Source organism: Haliotis cracherodii, unplaced genomic scaffold (assembly GCF_022045235.1).
Source record: "Haliotis cracherodii isolate W230 unplaced genomic scaffold, xgHalCrac1.p SCAF_13, whole genome shotgun sequence".
Classification (NCBI taxonomy): Eukaryota; Metazoa; Mollusca; class Gastropoda; order Lepetellida; family Haliotidae; genus Haliotis; species Haliotis cracherodii.
The window spans coordinates 23,327,615-23,349,889 of NW_027266268.1; the positions used below are offsets into that span (position 1 = coordinate 23,327,615).

Below are 22,275 nucleotides of genomic sequence, written 5' to 3' on the forward strand. Positions count from 1 at the left end.
GTGCGGATGGTAGATGTCGTGTATACAAGCGTCTCGGGGAAAGTTATGCACGGAACTGCATACATGAAGTGGACAGATTTGGCGGTGGTCGTGTGATGATGGCGGCAGCCATCTCCTACACATACACTGGTAAAACAGACTTGGTGCAAGATCTGGGGAATTTATCGGCACAACGTTACACGGATGAGATTATACGGCCACACGTCCTTCCCTTTATGCAACAAGCAAAGGTCATTTTCCAACAAGACCTAACATGGCAAAACTGACAACAGCCTTTTTCAGGAATCACAACATCCAGGTCCTCCTGCCATGGCCCTCAAGATCTCCAGATTTTTAACTCAATCGAATAAATATGGTATGCACTGGATCAATGACTGCGAGCACGTCAGCATCAACCATGGAACTTCAAACAGTTGGCACAGGCACTGCAGGCAGGGTGGGTGAACATTCCCAAGGCCAAAACTAGGGATCTGATTGCGTCTATGGTATGACGATGCCATTCACTGTTGGACTCCAATGGTGGTCATACAAGATATTGAGAATAGATGACCTTCACCTTGAAAATCTACTGTTCCATGTGCGCCATATTGAACCTGAGTCAATGAGAATGATATGTGCCAATTTGGAATAATCCATCTAAAAATCACTTCAGCGAGGTTTTTTTTGGCGGAGTATATTATCGGAAAGTACTTCTTTCAGCCAAAGTCCCTTTCAAATAAATATATCAACAACAAACACCTGATGGTCAAAGGTGAGGTGAGGTGAAATTGGGTTTAACGTCGCGTCCAAGATTGTTGTACTTATATGGCGATGTTCATGCACGTGTATGTGTGGCTGCTTGTACTAGTCCGGACTGATGCCGATTTATAGTGCTAGCTCACTGAGATACCATGCCGCAGTTTAACACGAATACCCCACTCAGACACAGTATACTGACTCCGAGCCGACCAGTGCTTGTTTTAGCCCCTTAATGCCAGGCAGGGTAACAACAAGTACCATCATTTAACGTATTTTGGTATGACGCGGCCGGGGATCGAACCCCGGACCTTCCGCTTTCCGGGCCGACGGTCTACCACAAGACCACGGAAGTGGTCCCCTGGTAGTCAAAAGAAACTTTACCATAGGTATGAATTACTCTACACAAGAGAAAGTGAGTGAGTGAGTGAGTGAGTTAAGATTTATAGTCACATCGGAAATATTTCAGCAACAAAGGACAGTAAAAACACTAGATTGTCACAGATGTAGATTTAAAATTAGCATATCATCATAAAATTTGAACAATTCACAACAGTAGACATACAAATGGGCTATAGATCACCAATAACCAAAGGTGGGTCACCATACTAGGTACCATGGGGACTTACGATACTTCTGCTACCTACATGGTAACCCAGCAGGATTTACACCATCGCTCTGGCTACTGGTGATTGTCAGTAAGTTTAAGTCAAATCATTAAACAACAATAAGAATTCTACGATTAAAAACCATGGAAAATAAAAAATACTTTGAATGAAATAGGACTTATGTACCCTTTCGGGGGGGTGGGGGGGGGGGGTCGACCAGGAATGGCAGCTGTTTCCACAGATATCCGACCACACATTGAACTGGCGATGCCAGTGTTTAACTACGTCATATGATGGGGCATCTTCCCCATAAGTTGCTTTCATTTCATCGAAAGTTTCTTTTGTTGTGCGACCTTTCAAATATAAAAACCTAATCACTGCTCGGTATTCTACTGGCTCAATTGTCACACCCTACTCGATCATAACACCTGTAAAAGTGGTAAGATTAATAGTTCGTTGCTGCAAATTCAGATATAACCCATAGATACATGTATCATTACACATGTGAAATTTCAACCAAATATGATAACCCTAAGTGGTTTAGGGGAAATCTTTAATGAACATCCAACAAATGTTGAGACAAACATTCACAAGGTACATAGAGACGTTCGCTTGGTACTTGCGTTAACCAATCATCAATCTCGTGTGTGCGACAGATGTTGTTAGTGACATGGTGTTATTATTGATAACACTCAAGCATTTACGTTTCATATAGGAACATGAACGGACAAAGGGCTGTCACGGTCGCTGCTACAGTATTCGTTTATGTTGTCACCACGCTATTTCTTCTGGAAATACTGTCGAGCTTGGTTTATCATGACCGAAATGAGTATGGCACTCGCAGGAAAAGGATCGTTAAGCAATGGGACATGTGAGTACCATGTCGCTTTATTGATTGGTCCTCATGTTAACAGATGCAATTGTATAAAAATATACTCACATGCATAAGAACAGATACTTCTGAGATTAAACGTAATATCCCGAGTGAATGTTTGTTTGTTTGTTGTTTAACGCCGCACTCAGCAGTATTCCAGCTTTATGACGGCGGTCTGTAAATAATCGAGTCTGGACCACACAATCCAGTGATTAATATCATGAGCATCGATTCACGCAATTGGGATCGATGACAGGCATCAACCAAGTCAGCGAGCCTGACCACCCGATCCCGTTAGTCGCCTTTTACGACAAGTATAGTCGCCTTTTATGGCAAGCATGGGTTGCTGAAGACCTATTCTACCCCGGATCTTCACGGGTCCTACATCCTTATTGGACCAGGCTTTATCCAGTAAATAGTCAAGTCTGGACCAGGCTAACCAATACATCGAGTGCACACTACACGGGTATAATAATGCAGTGCTTCCAACATACACTGCATTTGCACTTAGGCACTTTCCAAGCAGATCATTATTAATATTACCATTTTAAGTGTAATAATCTTGACATGTTCTGTAACAAGCAGAATCTGACAATAAATTTTATAATGCATGTTTGCATCTAACATTTCTTTTCAGGCAATCCAAACCAAGAAAAAAAGCAGATATTCCATACCTCAATACCAACCAGCCATTCAAGTATGACAGTGAAAAATCATACATACTTGACTCACTGTTACAAAAACTTTTGAAAACCCACGACAGACCAGGAGATGACTACTACGGTTTTAATTTGACGAGAAGTGACGAGATCTTAGTCACACGAGACGTGATAGATGAAAGATCAGATGAATGCAAAAACAGGAATTTCAACTACGCTTCTCTGCCTACACTATCAGTCGTCACTCCATTCCACAACGAGGCTCTGACGCCATTATTACGTCATGTTCACGCCATTTTGTCCCGAACTCCGCCACAGCTCCTGATGGAGATCATTCTAGTTGATGATAACAGCACCTTTTCATATCTAGGTGAAGACCTCCAAGAATATTTCCGAATCTTGGATTCACGAATTCGAATATTACGTAACAAAGAGCGAAAGGGTTTGATACTTTCAAGACTGCAAGGGGAAGAAGAAGCACGTGGAGAAGTCGTGGTCTTCCTTGATGCTCATATGGAGGTTTGTGAGGGTTGGGCAGAACCACTGCTGGAGAGGATTAAGAATCGGCCAGCCATTGTGGTCCAAGCGTACATAACTCCAATAGATGTAAATACACTGGCTCTGAAAACGGATGACAACGTCAAGTACAGGGGCGGATTTGGATGGGATATGAGGTAAAGGATAAAAACGATATAATTTCAGTACCCTTTACTTATGTATTGTTATTTAACAGTCAACCTAATCTTCATACACTACATGTTTTGTTTTATTTTCTGATTGTACAGATTTATCCCTTTGCAAGTGTATATGATAGTCGGAAATAGTTATATCTTTCTTATAATGTGTAGTTTTCAAACTAGTTTCTTTACTTTGAATAGGTACTTAGTATAAATTCAAGTACTATTAATGTTCTCGTCACGATGTGGCTGAAATATTGCCGATGTGACGTTAAATTTTAACTCACTTACCGTTTGTGAGGATATAATCGTGTTGCGATTGTTGCAACGATCCGGGGGAAATGTTCTTGTTAGAAAACGAGCTGGTCTGAACCGATTGATGTTGGTTCTTCAACGAAACAAGTGGCACGACGACGATCTTTTTCGTTGTTCCAAGCAAGAATATCCACATCAGTTGTTTCTTATTAGCCAAGGTGCTTACCGTTCAGTATTAAGAAAGACGCACTGAACAACATTCACTCACCTATTTTTCTGTCAACAGGTACATGTGGTTTCCTCAGCCTTTGTATGTCAACCAGTTTCTCGAAAACGATTGGGAACCGTTCCCCACCCCAGTACTACAAGGATCCTGTATCGCCGTCAGAAAGTCCTACTTTAATGCAGTCGGACGTTTCGATCCAGGCCTTAAAATCTGGGGAGGTGAACAATTTGATCTTTCCTTTAATGTCTGGATGACAGGAGGGAAAATTGAAACAGTGCCCTGTTCAAAGGTTGGTCACATATTTAAAGACAATAAGTACAGTTTTGGTTCAGAAGACAAGATATATACGATAACCAAAAATAGACTCCGCGTAGCTGAGATATGGATGGACGAGTTTAAACACATCGTCCGATCAGCAGTGATGGGAACTCATTTTCCAGGGCGTAGCGAAGCTGACTTCAGATCCCATTTTCCATTCTTTACCGAAGCAGAATTGAAATCCATGCAGGATAGGAAAGCTTTACGAAAGAAGCACAACAGTAAGTCGTTTGCTTGGTTCTTAAAGACTCTCATGCCTGAACATAAAATACCATCGAGGGAGGATGTGAATTCAGGCGAAATAAGAAACGTAAGGACCAAACACTCGTTTTTCATCTTTGAAGACGGTTACATAGGCACAAAAGGAAATGAGGGTGGCGAGGCTATTCTTGTTCCAGACAATACTTTCGCTCTGGATAAGTATGGGAGGCTGAAATATGAGGACAGATGTGTTGGATATGGTGAGTGGAATCTTCTGGTGATCAAAGAGTGTCCATCTAAGGTTGGCGAGAAAGGATTTATGCCATGGACTTATGACAATAATCAGTTGATCACTTTCCATCAGTCCATGTATCTTTGTGCTACTCAAGCTAAATCAAGGATTCCTATCCACACAGGGCAGACGGTGGTGCAGTTGCAGATGTGTGATGAACAAAACGACGATCAAAGGTGGATGTTTATGTTTACATACGGATGACTTAACACCATAAACAAATTTAAAAAATGCTTCTCATCAATTTTTATTGACTTTTAAATCCTTGGCTTTATTTTTAACAGAAAACCATTGCAAATTTGAATCAGTGACTAAGAATATCCTTTCTCTAACAAAAAAGCCCACATCCCTCGAGAGTATTTAATGTGCGTCCCTCATGCAGATACTTTGTTTGTTTGTTGTTTAACTCCGCACTCAGCAACATTCCAGTTGTATGACGGCGGTCTGTCTGTAATCGTGTCTAAACCAGACAATCCAGTGATCAAATGAGGACAGCTCGGGTGCCTCAGTTGTCTTAGGCGCTGCGATTCGCTGTGCAGATTTGCATCCCTTTTGGAAGCCAGAAACCTATGATTGTGGATTAAAATACCGATTCGCCCCGATTATGTTTCTAGGTTTGTCAGCACCATACCCGTGCTCGTGGGTTTCACCGAAGTGGTCACCGTCTGAGACCTGCATCACTTCAGGCTTTCCTTCCACATTACGATTCCACGTCGTGATATATCTGGAATAGTGTTAAAAGCGGCATTAAACCCAACTCTCTCACTCACTCTTGAGAGAAAAAATCAACCTTTGAAAATTTTTACTTTTTAATTACCTGTACGTAATCAATCTTAATAAAATCTGTATTATTTCAACAAAATATGATGGCAACAAAACAAGAAACATACTGTTTTCTTTCGTTCTTTGTTGTTAAACGCCGCATTCAGCAATATTCAAGTTATATGATCGAGTCTGGACAAGACAATTCAGTGATTGAAATCATGAGCATCAATCCATCAATCCGCAACAGGGACACGATGACATGTGTCAACCAAGTCAGCGAGCCCGATCACCCGGTCTCGTTAGTTGCTGAAGAATTCTAATCCGGATCTTCACGGGTTTCTCAATTACTTACTATACTTATTTCAATATACATAACAAAATAATCAAATACATATTACATTCTCATTTCTATTTTTTTTTTTGTTACCCAAAATACACCTTGTACGAAAGTGTTAGTATCCATGCAGACCACGTGCCGTAAGAGTGAGTGAGTGAGTATGATTTTACGCCGCTTTTAGCAATATTCCAGCAATATCACGGCGGGGGACACCAGAAATGGGCTTCACACATTGTACCCATGTCGGGAATCGAACCCGGGTCTTCGGCGTGACGAGCGAACGCTTTAACCACTGGGCTACCCGACCGCCCCGTGCCGTAATACTCGAAGCAATATGCGGCCAAGGTAATGTTTGGATGTGTTAATGCAAAGAGATCGGCAAATTGTGTGAGGATTCCGTTAAAAAACGATTGTTGTAGTACCACAACTGTCGCGGTATATAGTGTTTTAACTATAGTGTTTCAAATATTTTCACATTATTCAAGTATTACCTTGAACTAAATCAAGGGTGTGTTTTATTGATGTAATACCAGAGAATGTGCTTTATGTGCATGTTGTTGTTTTACGCCGCACTCACCAATGGTCCAGCTACATGACGGCGGCCTGTAAATAATCGAGTTTTGACCAGACAATCCAGTGATTGATATCACGAGCATCGATCCACGCAATTGGGATCGATGACATGCTTCAACTAAGTCAGCGAGGCTCAATATGTAAAACAACTAAAATATTTAGGCGTTTTGTAACTTGTCTAAGTGAAATGATCGTCATGGACCATGACTAATATATGAAAATAAAATCATGCAGTTAAATTTCAAGGATTGGGCACATCATTCAAGGTCGGTGATAAACGAGCAACACCATAGAGTCATCTTTTCAGGTACAGTAAACTACGGTTATAACGAACACGCTTATAACGAACTCAAGGATATAACGAATTTATTTTTTGGTCCCGACTATTTGCTGTAGTTATGCTGTTTATATGCTTATAACGAACTACGGTTATAACGAACTAAAATTAGTAGTCCCTTTGAGTTCGTTATAACCGTAGTTTACTGTAATTGATTCTTAACAAAGTTATGCAGCCCTTGTGGCCAGTCAGTGTCAGACGCCTTTTACCTTTGAGATATATGGAACATAGAGTCCCCTTCAGGCTAACTAAAGAATGATAAATGTGTTGTCTTTAAAACCTGCTAAAAGGTCGCCCTACCTGTAACGCATTGCACTTAAATGTATGAATTTAGAATAAAACATTAAAGCTTAACGACGAGTACTTTGCAGTGATGTATTGATACTTCGACAGTTAGTCATTATAAGGGCACCTGTTTTCCTGTGAGGCCAACACATGGAACGTGTTCTTGTTTGTGCTATCAGATTGTGAGTGAATGCGATCGACCAGTCATGTCAGTGAAACTTGTTACTTATAGGGTGTAAAACTCTTTTTAGATCTATTAATGAGTATCAGATGCCAGGAAATGCCAAAAGCAGAGCCGACTGTAAGATTCCCGATATCATGAGCATGTGTTTATGAATCACTATCAAATAATGACGTTCCAGGTGTTTGGAATAAGGTGAGCATAGCCTGAGACGTCGGTGGCACCCGTCACAAACACATGCAAAGGACACGAAACAGATAAAATGCAGGAGTGATTGACTGAGTGAGTTCAAACTGATAGTCCCAATGGCGGTATGTCAGCCATATCCTGACTTGAAATGTTATATATTAATAATAACATTAAAACCTGTCAACGATGGACAGATCAAGTTGAAAAATATCACATTTATGTTATGAACACACAATGCCATTTAGAAAAAGGTAAAATGTAACAAATGTTATATTTGGGATAACACTTTCATAGTAAATTACAGATTCTCGTACTTTTGGGGTTGAATCCCGTCCGGGATTCAGACCCACACTGCCAGAGTGAGGCGCCTTATCGCCAGCACACAAACTAAGCGATCTGAGCGAGGCCACCATAGGCCATGGGGTACACGGTACCCAAGCAGGAGGGTTTATACCATCCCTTTAGGGGAGAGTTTTAAAGCCAAAATAACTGCGGTAGCCAAAATAGGGTTGTAAAGGGGATTTATTATTGATAGCCTCTCTATAACACTCACTGGCCCCAAAACTATTTTCAAAATAACGTCACCGATCTTGTCTCTTATTTGTAAACAAAGCACTCCTACCAGTGCAGTCCGTGTCAGTTGTTGTAGTTGTTTGTTTGTCGTTTAGCCCCACACCTAGCAATATTCCAGCTACATGGCGGCGGTCTGTAAATATTCGAGTCTGGACCAGACAACCCTGTGATTGACATCATGAGCATCGATCCACGCAATTGGGATATGCTGACAACCAAGTCAGCGAGCCTGACCATCCCGTTAGTCAAGACAAGACAAGAATAGTTATCTTTTACGGCAAGCATGGGTTGCTGATGACCTATTATTGTTATTTAACGCCGCTCTCAGCAATATTCCATCAGTATGACGGCGGCTAGTCTGTCTTACAGACCCTGATACAAATATATATCAAATACAGCCCATGCAAGTCTATAATGTTTGGCAAGTCTAGATTACTGCAGTATCAGAAAATGAAGAGAATCACTGGGCTCCCTTTTTATTATATTTTATTAAGATAACTGAACAACTGGGTTTTTTTCTGTACGATATGTTCATTTCAGAGACTAGATGTTTGTCTAGACGGCGGCCTAATATAAACCAGTCTGGAACAGATCAACAGTGATTAATATTGTGATCAACGCTCCACGCCGTGTGGATGATGACGCGTAATCCAAGTTACGGTAGTTTAGGAATGAGTGAGTGAGTATTGTTTTACGACGCTTTTAGCAATATTCCAGCAATATCACAGCGGGAATGCCAGCGATGATGTTATTTCTTTTATGTATGATGTATGATAATATAATGTATTGTAGGTGTCCCCGGCGTCATATAGAAACGTTGATGATAGTGAGTGAGTGAGTTAAAATTTAACATCGCATCGGCCTTATTTCAGTCATAGAGCGACGAGACCAAGTTAATATATTCACAATTTAGTTATTTATATATCTAAAAACAATTTATGAAACATATTTGAGCCAACTATATTTAAAAAACAATTTATGAAAAATATTTTGCATAACAATATTATGGATACAGTCTTAAAACTCGGGCTAGAGGCCATCAGTAACCAAAGCTAGGCGAACTGCTGGGGATCATGGGGACTTACAGTACCTTGGCTTCTTCCTGCGTGATACCCCAGCACTTTAGCTAATGGGTGTTTGTGCACAATACTAGCCAATATTAAAAAATACTCAGCAATGAGTTGGCTTAAAAACACTGTTGAACCACATTCATCCATGTATAACACAAATAATAAATTGCAAGTGATTCCACGTCATTTTGTTTGTCTAACCATGCACTTTTTGCGTCAGTGTTTCTATATACCTCAATTAACTTAGACCACGCCCACTGTCGGACTACTTTCGTACTTTTGAGACATGCTCGTCATTCCACGTGTCGAGCCCGTGGCACGCAAAGGCAACGGTTCACATATATGCGGGTCTTCAACAACCCATGCTTGCAGTAAAAGGCGATTTTGCTTGGCGTAAGAGGCGACTAACTTGTCCTGCAGAAAAGGGAAATCTTTCACATGTGGATACAAGCACAAAAATCGGCACAAATACTGTCTTGATAAAACCCGTTAGCCACTCAAAACATTCAAGATGGAGGCCATTTTCAAGATTGCCGCCATCATATAATTTGTTGCAAAAAAATCACCCAGTCTTGTCTTATTTGAATGATATTCTTGTACTATATCTAAGCCATGCAATAAAAAAACTGCTTATAGATCGCTAGGTAGGCTAGCATACATGGTGGGGGAAGTGGTAGAGGTATTCGGAGTGTAGGGTGTAGCAGTAGAGGTAGTACTTTTGTTTTAGATGTCAGCCACATCCTCTCGATAGACTTCTGACACTAGTCCTCACTGCTTACCTAACCCTAACCGATGGCTCCTAGGAGTTGCTTGTGCACAGCAGCGGCCACATCCCGGGACACGGCGTTGGCTCGCAGGCTAAACTAGGTGAGGGTAGCACACAGCGTATCTGTGTGTGATGGAGTATGTCAGACTCTGACACAACGTGCATTATGACATCCACGTCTTGCCCTGGCCGTCGAGATCTCTAGATCTCAACCCAGTGGAACACCTCTGGGATGAACTCCATCGACCTGTGCGTCAACGTCAGAACACGCCTCAGACACTTCCACAACTGGCCAACGCGTTACAAGCAGAATGGCGTATCGTTCCGCAGGACAGAATTCGTACACTTATCCAGTCAGTGCCGAAGAGATGCAGAGCCGTGATTGCTGCCCTTGTCGGTCACACGAGATACCAAGTTCAGCGCAACCTTGTGGCCTTATGTGACATGACAATGAAAGGTTTTCAATGCCTTTGTACAACGACAACATGTGACTATCGAGCTCATCAATTCCATATTTCAAGTTACAACAAATTTACTAAAAATCTACCTGTGCGTTTCTTTTTTTGAAGAGTGTATGTGGTCTCTGTCTACACTAACCCTCGGATCCATTCATGTGGTTCCTGCGATCTCAAATTACCCGCCTTTGCAATGTATGCTAACTCAGTATTCGCAAAAAAGCGAAACGTGGTTACAAACAGAGACCATATAATCTATTATATGGTCTCTGTTACAAAGAATAAAAGAAGTTGTTTTCCATAAATAAAGAGACACGTATTCTTATGAAGAATATTGTACAAATGTATAGTATGAGTGGTGATCTCCAATAATCCCATTCCTCTGTAGTTTGTTACAGAAACTGTAACCGACCATATTAGCCAAATAGACTTCTCCAAGCCTGGCTAATCGCTTCAGAGAGTTCTCGAATCGCCATTCCGGGACAAGCCGAAACATTCGTGACGAATGAAGCCGAACGTCGGGTACGGACATATACGAGTGGTGACGAATGTAGCGGAATAAGCCGAGCGGATCCGAGTGTTTTTGTGAGGGAATACCGGAAGTAAACCATAGTGGGGAATCCCACGTGAGGTCAGACAGCGAGGAATATTCAACTGCATAAACTTCTGCTTACATTCCGCAACCATGGCGTCGATAGAAGAGGTGAGCTGTATTGATTAAAATTGTTTTATTTTTCTGGATTATCTCCAGTTTATGTTGGTGCGAATTAAACCACGATGTAGAGTACAGTTTACTTTCAGTATCGAACATGCATGGTCCTGAGAATATTCTAGAGCGTGTTCATTGTGTCTATAATCAATGCTAATATTGTCATTGGAAACTTACAAATTAACGCGAAATGTTCGTAAGCCACGTGATCGAGCAGTCGGACACATTATCTAGCCCTGATTAAAACGACCACGACTGATCATCCGTATTGACTCGCGAAATAAAACGAATAGTGATTAGCTGGTCATATAAACAGATAATGAACAACTTTAGCAATAACTATATGGGAACTGTCAGTCTCGGACATTCTTGTATATCTTAAGATTAGACTAAGGTTTGTATCGTAGTCGCGAAATGCAATGGGTTCGTGCCAGCATTAGAAATTTCCCAAATTGGCACAAGTCCTATATATAGTCATTGCCAAACTGCCTAATAGTTCAAGTATGATAAGAACCTGTAGCAATTTGCCATTATCAAGAGTTTTGCTAGATCTATATGTTATCATTATAAGCACTAGTGGACTAAAACAGTTACTTTCTAACGCTGGGTCCCACAGTCCACACAGGGCGCACTATGGCTTGGACAGGTAGCTCGGGTTGGGTGGTTCCTGAGTAGGATCCAGGTACCCACAAGACTACCCGGACCCGTGGTTAGTCACGTGATATATTGTTTAATGAAAACAACTCACTATAGCTCAGTGGTTACACTTCAAGACTATTATTTTTTTAGCCTCAGACCTATGAGGTCTATTTCATTAAAAAGTAGCTGTATGTATCATGTGTGTTATGTCATAAACATGATAAACATACGACCTTAATTTGATTTCAAACTTGCATTTATTTTCCATTAACTACATATTACTAAAGCCACTTACAGCAGAAACAGTTGTAGATTCTTATCGAACATAACAGAATACGCTTGGTGATAGTAACCATTAAATATGTTGAGAGTACATGGTAGGAATCTGCCTATATGTTGCAGCTTAAGAAGGACATCGAGGAACTGAGGAAGTTTGAGAATGATTCGACACGACCTCGTGTCCAGAAGGCATTGTCCGTGGAGATTCGTAAGATCGAGTCGATGATTTCTCTGCAAGAAAACCCTACCCCAGTCAACACAGTTGCTCCGCAGTCCAGCGTTCGACAAGAGGTCAGCGTTTACACTGAGCAGATCAAGAAGTACGGTGAGTTTATGCTGTATCATGGGATGGTAGGGCAGCTTATTGGTGAAAATTGGACCCAACTCTGCACAGCGAATCACAGAGCCTTAGACGACTGGGCCGCCCGTGTCTCCGGTAAAGAAATGAAATGAAGTCAAATTAATTTAGAAAGTTGATATCTGATTGGCTTGAGAATCAACGTTAGAAATTAGCACTAGTCCTGTTGTCTTTGACAAGCTGCCCAATAGTTAAGGTATCCTAAGGACTAGTCGAAATTTGTCATTTTTAAAGGATTTTGAAATATGTTATCATTATATGGACTAGTGGACTAAAACTGTTAGTTTCTACCGCTGAGAACACTGGCATTCAGACAGGGTTGTCAAAGTTGGCTTCAGGGTTCACATGACACGACCACCTATACAGGTGGCTTCAGGTCTTCTTGCAAAGAGGTTTCAGATTAAGAGATATGATTTATGAGATTGCTTCATACATCTTTGTAATGATGAATAACACAGTCAATACTTCACACCATGTCCCTCCTCAATGAGCCGACTGCCTCTGTGGTGTGTTGGGTAGAGCGTCTTCCCAGAGAGCTGAAGGTCATTGGCATGATTGGTGCGATCCCCGTCCTCATAATACCAAAAGACATTAAAAGATGGTACATTTTGTTACCCTGCCTGACATTCACTAGTCAGCATGGAGTCAGTATACTGTGTTAGAGTAGGTTATCTATGTTACAACTGGCTACAGGTCATAATTTCGGAGCAGTGCACACACACACAAACATGTACATATATGTACATACACCTCACTATAGAAGTGCTGTCTTCTTGAACGTGTTGTTAAACCCCATTTCACTTCACCTCAAACGACGCTTGAGACCTATCTCTTCAAGCAAGCCTTTAACAAGATCTATCATTGTCTGAGGGTATTTGATCAGTCATAAATTGGAAAGTACACTCTAACACACCTGTTTTTCATCTTCTGGGTTTCATCTTCTGCAAACATCAATGACCTGCTTCACTCCCACATGAAGCTGCCACACTGTGTTACAACTGAAATACTGTTCACAGTTTTTATTTAATCTCATTCACTCATGTTGCAACACATGGTATACTAGGGCTGGGAAGGGTGGGTCCTGAGTCCGTGGTTAGTCATTCATATATTGTTTAATGACAAAAACAATAAAATTCCATGGTTACACTAGTACAAGTCGCTATATGCCCATATTCCTTCTGACTTTTATATGTTTGAGTGAAGACAACTTCAGTGTTTGCACGATCAGATCAATTTGTACTATATCTAAGTACTTTTGCCAGGGCTGTGGTAAAACATTTCGTACCCAACTTGAGACCTACAGTGGGTATCCGGGTAGGGTAATAGGGGGTCAGGTACCCGGGTAGTAAATTTGGACTCGTCCCAGCCCTATTGTGCACCAATACCATGGATACCAAACTCTCTTCATGGTTGTCATGGCCACAGCTCTGTTCCCATTATTCCTAGTGGGGGCAAGGGTTGCCCAGTCGTCTAGGGCGCCGCGATTTGCTGTGCAGAGTTGCATCCCTTGGGCACACCAGAAACCTATGACTGTGGGTTCGAATCCCAGTTCGCCCCAATTATATTTCTAGGTTTGTCAGCACCATACCCATGCTCATGGGTTTCATGGAAGTGGTAAACGTCTGAGACCTGCATCACTTCGGGTTTTCCTAGTACACTTAAACTTGGACTGAAGTCCCTGGTTCCAGTATGAATTTGAAAAATACTCTTAAAGAACTGAGGTGTATTGTTTTCCTCAGCCCTTGTGTGGTCAGAATGCAATACTATTGCAATAGTGATGGCTATTATTGGTACTATGGTTGGGTTTGGTAACTCGGGTACTTGGGTCGGGTATGTACTGAGTAGGACCCGATTACCAACAGGACTACCCGGACCCGTGGTTAGTCACATGATATATTGTTTAATGACAAACACTCACAGTGGCTGTACCACAGGTGGCTGATGTTCGCAATTCTTACTGACGATGCACACATTCCTTGGATATGTTTGGTTAAAGATATAGCTTCAGTGTACTCGTGATCAGATCGTTTGATGCATGTATCTACATTGTAAATAGTTTTTTGCCAGGGCTGCGGTAAAACAATTCCCAAATAGACATTTTTTGCCCAACTTGGGTAGGGTTTGGAGATGGGGTGTCGGGTATCCAGGTAGTAAATTTTGACTCGTCCGAGCCCTAATTGTAACACAATCACAATAGTGAAAATAGCCCCAATAGTCGACCCTAGTGACTTGTGATGTTTTCTACCGGCAGCATGGGACCAGTCCGACAAGTTTATGAAGCTGTACGTAACACTGGATGGCGTACAGGGTATCCCTGCTGAGAACATCACCTCCACCTTTACAAACAGGTAAGACACAGACCAGACCACACTCCCACCGTCATATTAATGGGAGTATTACTAAAAGTGGCGTAAAACCATACTTACTCACTCACCCAGCCATGTCGAACATTGGAACTTTGTATTCCCAATGATATATTGACCCAGTGTGTACATTCAGATGACCAGGGTTTGTAAAACATTGTTCTGCAATTATCGTAATAACTCATTTGAGGAACTTTACAGAGTTGAGAAAATAATACAATTACCATTGGAAACACCCAACAGAGAACTCCTGTCTTCAAGTACATGCTTTGTGCAATGTATATCTGATTGTCTAACCCATCTGACCGTGTTGTCAGGTCAGTGAAGCTCGTCGTGAAGGGCCTCAACAAGAAGAACCATGAACTGTTCATTGCTCGGCTCTGTGAAGAGATCACCCCAGACACCAGTTACCATAAGGTTAGTCTTAGAACTGTCCCTGGCACCAGTTACCATAAGGTTAGTCTTAGAACTGTCCCTGGCACCAGTTACATTTTGGTTACTCTAAGTCCCTGTAACCTGCTAATATGATGTTACGCCAGGTTTCTCCTGATTACAAGACATCATCACTTCGTTGTCTGTAACCAGTTACCATAAGTTTAGACATAGAACTGTCCCTGCCTCCAGTTACCATAAATTTAGACATAGAACTGTCCCTGGCACCAGCTACCATAAGTTCACTCTTAGAACTGCCCCTGGCAATTGTTACCTTAAGTTTAGTCTTCAAACTCTCCCTGGCACCAGTTACCATAAGTTCACTCTTAGAACTGTCCCTGGCACCAGTTACCATAAGTTTAGACTTAGAACTTTCCCTGCCTCCAGTTACCATAAGTTCACTCTTAGAACTGTCCCTGGCACCAGCTACATTTTGGTTACTCTAAGTCCCTGTAACCTGCTAATATGATGTTACGCCACGTTTCTCCTGATTGCAAGACATCATCACTTCGTGACTGCCACCACACTCAGAAATGACCTGCGGAACACCAGTGGTGTCGTTTTCTGCTAAGTGCATAATTGTCTCTGTTTGACCATGAATTTGCTGTCATGATTATTGGTCACATGTTGTATGTTGGCATTGTGTGGCACATGACAACAGACTGTTGTTCATTAAACATGTCTTCAGGCAATATTGTCTTTTGCTGTTGAACACAATCTGATGTATTGCCTTTTGAAGTGGTGATCCTTAGCAAACTTGGAATAGTATATACAGTGAACTACGTTTATAATGAACACCCTTATAATGAACTGACCGAGATAACAAACTTATTTATTAGTCTCGGCCATTTGTTGTATATATGCTGTATACAGTCAAGTCTCGTTAATCCGACAGTCGGCTTTATCTGACACAAATGATGGGAACCGATTAAATCAGTGTTATTTAGACCCTTTAATCCGAGAGTCTTGTGTTCTGACTCCGACACACCTAATTTGCAACGAATTGTTGAAATCACTCATTTATCCGTGTTTTCATGCGAGACAAGTCGGCGAGTAGCTGCATATTTCAACGGCTGCAGAGACATACTTGCTTAACAATAAACTATTAATTCTTTAAATAAACAAAACAGGATTAATCACATGCTTAGATTACCTCAATCTCATTAAAATCGGATACAAGTTCTCGCTACCGCTGAGGACATCCCATTACAGGTCACGTCAGAACGACCTTTCACAAACTTTGAACAACCAATGAAATTACTGACAGGAAGTAGACATTAGCCACTAAGAAAGCAGCGGCACTAGTTTCAAATTAGTGACTTCCATTCCAGACTATGCATTAAAAAGTATTTTGAATCAGTCATACAGTCCGTAACAGTAGTTTTGTGTTAAACTTCGGGTTGCATGATTAGAAAACATTTTCCGCTAACAATGTAACACAACAATATGAATATTTCCTTTTTCCTTTTTTTATTACGTGTTTTACTCGGACCCCATGGTACCGCGGCATTCATCGTATCGCGGCATTTGTGATTTCCGATAGTTCACGCGGGACACGCCTCTTAGCGGCTGTCTATTAATGCAAATCAGTAGCCAGGAAGTGCTCACTTCGTAAACAATTTCAATTTCCTCGGAATGTTCCGTCTGCTGTAAGTAAGGAGTCATTAATCCGTTGATACATATTTCTGGCATCTGTTGTAATATTGCCTTACCCCCATCTATATCAATGGCCAACGATATAACCCGCAGTTCCCCAAGTAAACTTTCTCTATCGACCTGAACTAGATCATCTGCATATTCATGGCGACTAATGAGGTAACGGAAGTTACGTAGTCCGCACATTTTTTCCCGCTCTGTGCCCAGAATCTATTGGGAGATCATAAGGGCCATAATGCCAATCTTAGAAATACGTTTTTCATTAGTAACCAAAAGATAAATACATACTTTGGGCATACTAGGAGTGCTTTTTATATATTTATTGTTGACATTTAACATTTTTCCATTTTGTGACCAATTATTGTCATCCAATTATTTTTAAACAATCTTAAAATATCATTTCTGATATTTTGATGTTGACTTATAAAAATATTTTTCTCTTACTTTTCGGTAAATATGCATTGAATACCTATTGCTGATAACACATTTAGAATTTTACTTGTGCTGTCTTTGCACTTGTCTGGACAAATCACTGATGTCTGGCATGATCATACAAAGTGGTTGGTAGAATTATGTCCTCTTTTTGTCCAATTCGGACCTCCATACACAACTTTTCTCTGTACCGCGATACGATGGAGTTCTCTCCTTTGTCAGACAGAGCGCGAGGCCCGGCTTTTACTCGGAGCTACTAATGTAAATAATGAACTTTTATCAGTAAAATATGCATTGTTTGATAACATGAATGATATCTGATACAGAGAACACGAATAAACATAAAGGTTAGTGAGTGCATTTTGTTCCGTTTAGCGTACATGACAAGTACCGCGATACCCCGAGGTTGCAGGCTAAAACGTTATCTATCGTGTAGTTGTCCAATTTTTGAACACGAACGTTGATGCTACCTAATTTTGTTTATCCGACATACTCGTTAATAATCATATGAAACCAACAATGTTAGATTAACAGGACTTGACTGTATATGCTTATAAAGAACTACAGTTATTATGAACTAACGTTAGTGATCTCTTTGAGTTTGTTAAAACCATAGTTTACTGTGTGTGTGTATTGTAAGATGCCTCCCCTTTGTACCAGGTGAAGACTGACTGTGTTCTGCTGATGATGAAGAAGGCCTCATCCACCACCTGGGCCTTCGTCACGGAGGCAGAGAGGAAAGCCAAAGAAACAAAAAAGTAAGCTTTATACATTCACACATCTTTGTGCCAGACATGTTTCCTATCTTGTGGGTTTTTTATTATTTTTGTTAATATGCCAAATTGAATGCAGAAAAAAAACCAGAATATTGTCGGGGTTTATTCGAGATTCATTTCCTCAAACCTCTGAAATAAAACCTTTGAAAAACATACATTTAGAAAGACAAAAAACATGTGTGTGAGTTCATATTGCATCTTGAAGAATGAAAGGGGGGACTTCCCACTTCAATGGAAATGGATTCTACTGTTCACCGAGTAGTGAATGGGTACCCGGTAGTAAGAGATGGACTTCTTCTTATTATTATTATTATTATATTATAATAGATTATCATCCTAAAAGTTGCTGTTCACACAGTGTGATGTTGGCAGTCGACATTTTGAGTCAGTGTCAGCTTACATGGTTAAGCTGTTTATGAAAATTATTGTGTTTGATTTAATTTTTTTCACGTTTATTAGTCACCATGCACATGGTTATTGATTTGCCCAACGTGGTAAACGTTGACAGCTTTCTTCACATAAGCTTCCTCTGATACACCAAGCTATGGCCAGTCAGGAGGGCTCTTGTTTATGTGGCTTTTCAAAGGGTCAGTTTCCACAGCTCTATGTTGGAATTCAATTAGAGCATTTCACACCTGATTTTACACTTTTATGCCCTCTTTCTTATCAAAGATGTGTAAACTCGCATTAAACAAGACATGAATAGTTATATATGTATTAATGGTAATTGAATTAATTTCATTTGGAAAAACAGTAATCTTGACTTAGGGAGGGGAAATGTTGAAAAAATGTTATGTAATGTTGGGTCGTTTCATCTGCCAACTTAGTGCTAAGATCATTTTGTTGAACAAGAGTAGGAAGCCTGTCAGTTTCATCTGCCAACTTAGTGCTAAGATCGTTTTGTGGAACAAGAGTAGGAAGCCTGTCAGTTTCATCTGCCAACTTAGTGCTAAGATCGTTTTGTGGAACAAGATTAGGAAGCCTGTCAGTTTCATCTGCCAACTTAGTGCTAAGATCGTTTTGTGGAACAAGAGTAGGAAGCCTGTCAGTTTCATCTGCCAACTTAGTGCTAAGATCGTTTTGTGGAATAAGATTATGAATCCTGTCAGTTTCTTGTGCCAACTTAGTGCTAAGATCGTTTTGTGGAATAAGATTAGGAAGCCAGTCAGTTTCATCAGCCAACTTAGTGCTAAGATCGTTTTGTGGAACAAGATTACGAAGCCTGTCGGTTTCATCAGCATCCTGATCAGGTTACATTTATTCTTATTATACAAAGAATTGTGTGGAGTAGTTTGCTAATAAACAAGTTGCCATGGTAACCTTTCAGACCATCAGTCAGTGACAAGGAAGACCCCAATGCAAGTCTGATGAAGATGATGCAGAACATGTATGAGGATGGGGATGATGATATGAAGAGGACGATCGCCAAGGCATGGACAGAAGGGCGGGACAAGACACCCATGGAGTGAGGCAACGTAGGGGATGGGGTGGGCGTGGCAACTAGTGGGTGGGGGTGGTGTTTTTACCACCGACACATAAGTATGACTGAAATAAAGCCTTTCTGTTAGACTTGCATCTTTTTTCAGAAATTGTTTTTGTTAAACGAACTCATTCTACCATTGTCTGGTTGTATTTTCAACCATGTTTTGATGTGAATGTGGCTACAGATATCATGATATCAAGCTTCAATATTGTTTTCAGTCACTTTAAATTTATCTTGAGCATGCTAGTATTAGGGCTGGGACAAGTCCAAATTTACTACCCAGGCACCCACCCCGCTATTACCTGACCCTACCCGGGTACCCACTGTAGGTCTCAAGAGATAGGTACAAAATGTCCAATTGGAAATAGTTTGACCTTAACCCTGGACAAAATGTATTTACACACATGTATTAAACGATTAAATCATGCATACTGAAGTTTTATCTTTATTCAAACATATAAGTCAGAAGGGTGCATAGTCAGAAAGATATGCGAACATTACTGACTTGTGGTGTAGCCATATAGTGTAACCACGGGTCCGGGTAGTCCTGTGGGTACCCACCCGACCAGAGTACCCGAGTTACCCGTCCCAGCCCTAGCAAGTTTTGTGACTGAGTTTTGTGATGTTGTATCAGCATGATCAGTGAATGGCTGGCCCTGGAGAGTGAGAGAGGGTGGAACTCCTGCGACATTCCTATGTGTTATAAACTAATAAAAAAATGTTATGAACACCCAAATCTTTCATATTATTATATTTAATCTGTCATACCACGACAGATTTACTATAGCAATATGAAAGAATCAGGCGGTCCTTAACCTTTTTTGATTAGTATAAATGTGAGCTGGTCTCTCTCGGGGGGCAGATCCAGCATTGCAGTGAAAACCTGGCAGCGTGAATCACACAGGAATATCGTTGGCTGTTTTTGCAGGATATATATTTTCAAGTTCATGGTCATTTTGTCTTAATAGGTATGCAGCGATGAACTGCTCCTATGTCACCCCAAGGACCTGGGTTCAATTCCCCACATGGGTACATTTCTGGTGTTCTCTGTCGTGATACATGCATCTCAGTCTCTGTAAAATTGTCTGTGTTGTACGTAGACATTACGTGGTTTGGGTGTGAAGTCTCAGTCATGAACTCCAAAATATAAATGAAGGATATGATATTGAAAACCTATAACCTTAAATTGTTTTAGGGCACTGTGGTTAAGAATCACTTCAATTACATACTGATCTTTTGTCTTTTTGACAATATTGATGAGAAATTTGTTCGTGTCATAAATTTGCCTTCAACATACAGTAAGTTTCTTTGAATTATTCCTCTATGGGTTAACTTAATAATTTACTTACAGTAAGCAAAAACATTTGTCCACCCTGCTACGCATCATTAACGCCATGACCCATAGTCCATCTCCAGACATTTGAGAGTCACAATCAGTAAAACAAATTTGGGGGAAATTGCAGTCAAAATGGTCGTTCATGGATTTCCTTTCTGTAAATATTGATGATATTTGGCGAGGACCTGACTTGTTATCATGCTTCAGTGGCGGATCCATGGGGGTGCAGTGGGTGCACATCCCTCTTGCAGGTTAACTGTACCCTCTGTCAAGTCAATTTGGGACTTGGGTATTATGTTCTTTTCAAAATCCTTGGTCCGCCTCTGTGCCTCATATGAAAATAAAATTGTTCTCAATCATTTTACATTCTTGATTTTCTTTTGTGATTCGTGGTATTTAATTTTGCAACAGACACCTTGTTGACTGTTCGTACGCTCACATCAACCCTCATTATATAGAACAAAAGGGCCAATAAAGGCTTAGTGGGTCAGTACGGAATTTTGAGTGGGCCAAAACAGTTTTTGCGCGCGACTCAGTTCCATACATTGCAATCACAACAAGACGACAAACTGTTGTCATCACACTTCGTTAGAGCGTGAATCATACAGTTGAGGTAGTAAATTCATTAATATATAATTAAATGGGTGTTTCATATTGGCCTTGTCAATATGTCCTCAGTCGGTCATATTGGCCCTTATCAGGCTATATTGGCCTTCAGTGTTGCCTCGGGCGTATGTGGCAGACCTTGGACCTGTAACAAGGCCAATATGAAACAGTTGAAGAAATATTTATTATTATTTCCATGAGAAGTGTCCAGTTCACACACTTGTCAGGCATCTAAGATAGGATCAGGCAGCTGCTTTGACTTTCGGTCCGTATTTCCATCCCCGATACCAGTACACATCTTGAGATCCGTGAAGATTCGGGGTAGAATAGGTCTTCAGCAACCCATGCTTGCAGAAAAGGCAGTTATGCTTGTTGTAAGAGGCGACTAACGAGATCGGGATCGGGTGGTCAGGCTCGCTGACTTGGTTGATGCATGTCATCTTATCCCAATTGTGTGGATCGATGCTCATGATGTCAATCACTAGATTGTCTGGTCCAGACTCGATTATTTACACAGACTGCCATCATACAGCTGGAATATTGCGGCGTTAAACAACAAATAACCTAACCTAACTTACACATCTTGCCAATACTATGAGCTGCGGATTGGATCAACAGTTTGAAACCACAGGGATTTATCTCGGATTCTAAACTGAGTGACCCTGGCAAGTAAACTTGGGGGAAAAAACATTATTTCGTTCAATATTGGGATTTTTTAAAGTTCTTATTTTCCTTAATTTGGAAGTATTTTAACATTGCATTTCATTCAGTTTTGTATTACAAAGCATTAAGCCCCTTCCTCTTGCATGTCATCGATCCCAATTGTTGCG

General features: G+C 40.8%; 2 protein-coding genes across 2 annotated transcripts; both read left to right on the forward strand.

Annotated features, from left to right (window-relative positions):
- Positions 1–2,062: 2,062 nt before the first annotated feature.
- Positions 2,063–5,659, forward strand: LOC139459082 (polypeptide N-acetylgalactosaminyltransferase 1-like). Its single transcript, XM_071240523.1, has 3 exons — positions 2,063–2,214; positions 2,855–3,550; positions 4,095–5,659. The coding sequence occupies exons 1-3, from the start codon at positions 2,063–2,065 to the stop codon at positions 5,047–5,049; spliced, it is 1,803 nt and encodes a 600-aa protein (XP_071096624.1). The 3' UTR covers positions 5,050–5,659.
- Positions 5,660–10,976: 5,317 nt separating this feature from the next.
- Positions 10,977–21,199, forward strand: LOC139459083 (calcyclin-binding protein-like). Its single transcript, XM_071240524.1, has 6 exons — positions 10,977–11,079; positions 12,127–12,328; positions 14,613–14,709; positions 15,042–15,141; positions 17,905–18,002; positions 19,348–21,199. Exons 1-6 carry the CDS (start codon positions 11,062–11,064, stop codon positions 19,487–19,489), a joined length of 657 nt encoding a protein of 218 aa, XP_071096625.1. The 5' UTR covers positions 10,977–11,061; the 3' UTR covers positions 19,490–21,199.
- Positions 21,200–22,275: the final 1,076 nt, after the last annotated feature.

Bases quoted from the DNA above. Each gene is read 5' to 3' on its own strand.
- LOC139459083 (XM_071240524.1), top strand. The intron at 14,710-15,041 runs GTAAGACACAGA...CCGTGTTGTCAG, and splicing joins ACCTCCACCTTTACAAACAG to GTCAGTGAAGCTCGTCGTGA. The intron at 18,003-19,347 runs GTAAGCTTTATA...GTAACCTTTCAG, and splicing joins AAAGCCAAAGAAACAAAAAA to ACCATCAGTCAGTGACAAGG.
- LOC139459082 (XM_071240523.1), top strand. From the start codon at position 2,063: ATGAACGGACAAAGGGCTGTCACGGTCGCTGCTACAGTATTCGTTTAT. The intron at 2,215-2,854 runs GTGAGTACCATG...ATTTCTTTTCAG, and splicing joins ATCGTTAAGCAATGGGACAT to GCAATCCAAACCAAGAAAAA. The intron at 3,551-4,094 runs GTAAAGGATAAA...TTCTGTCAACAG, and splicing joins GGATTTGGATGGGATATGAG to GTACATGTGGTTTCCTCAGC.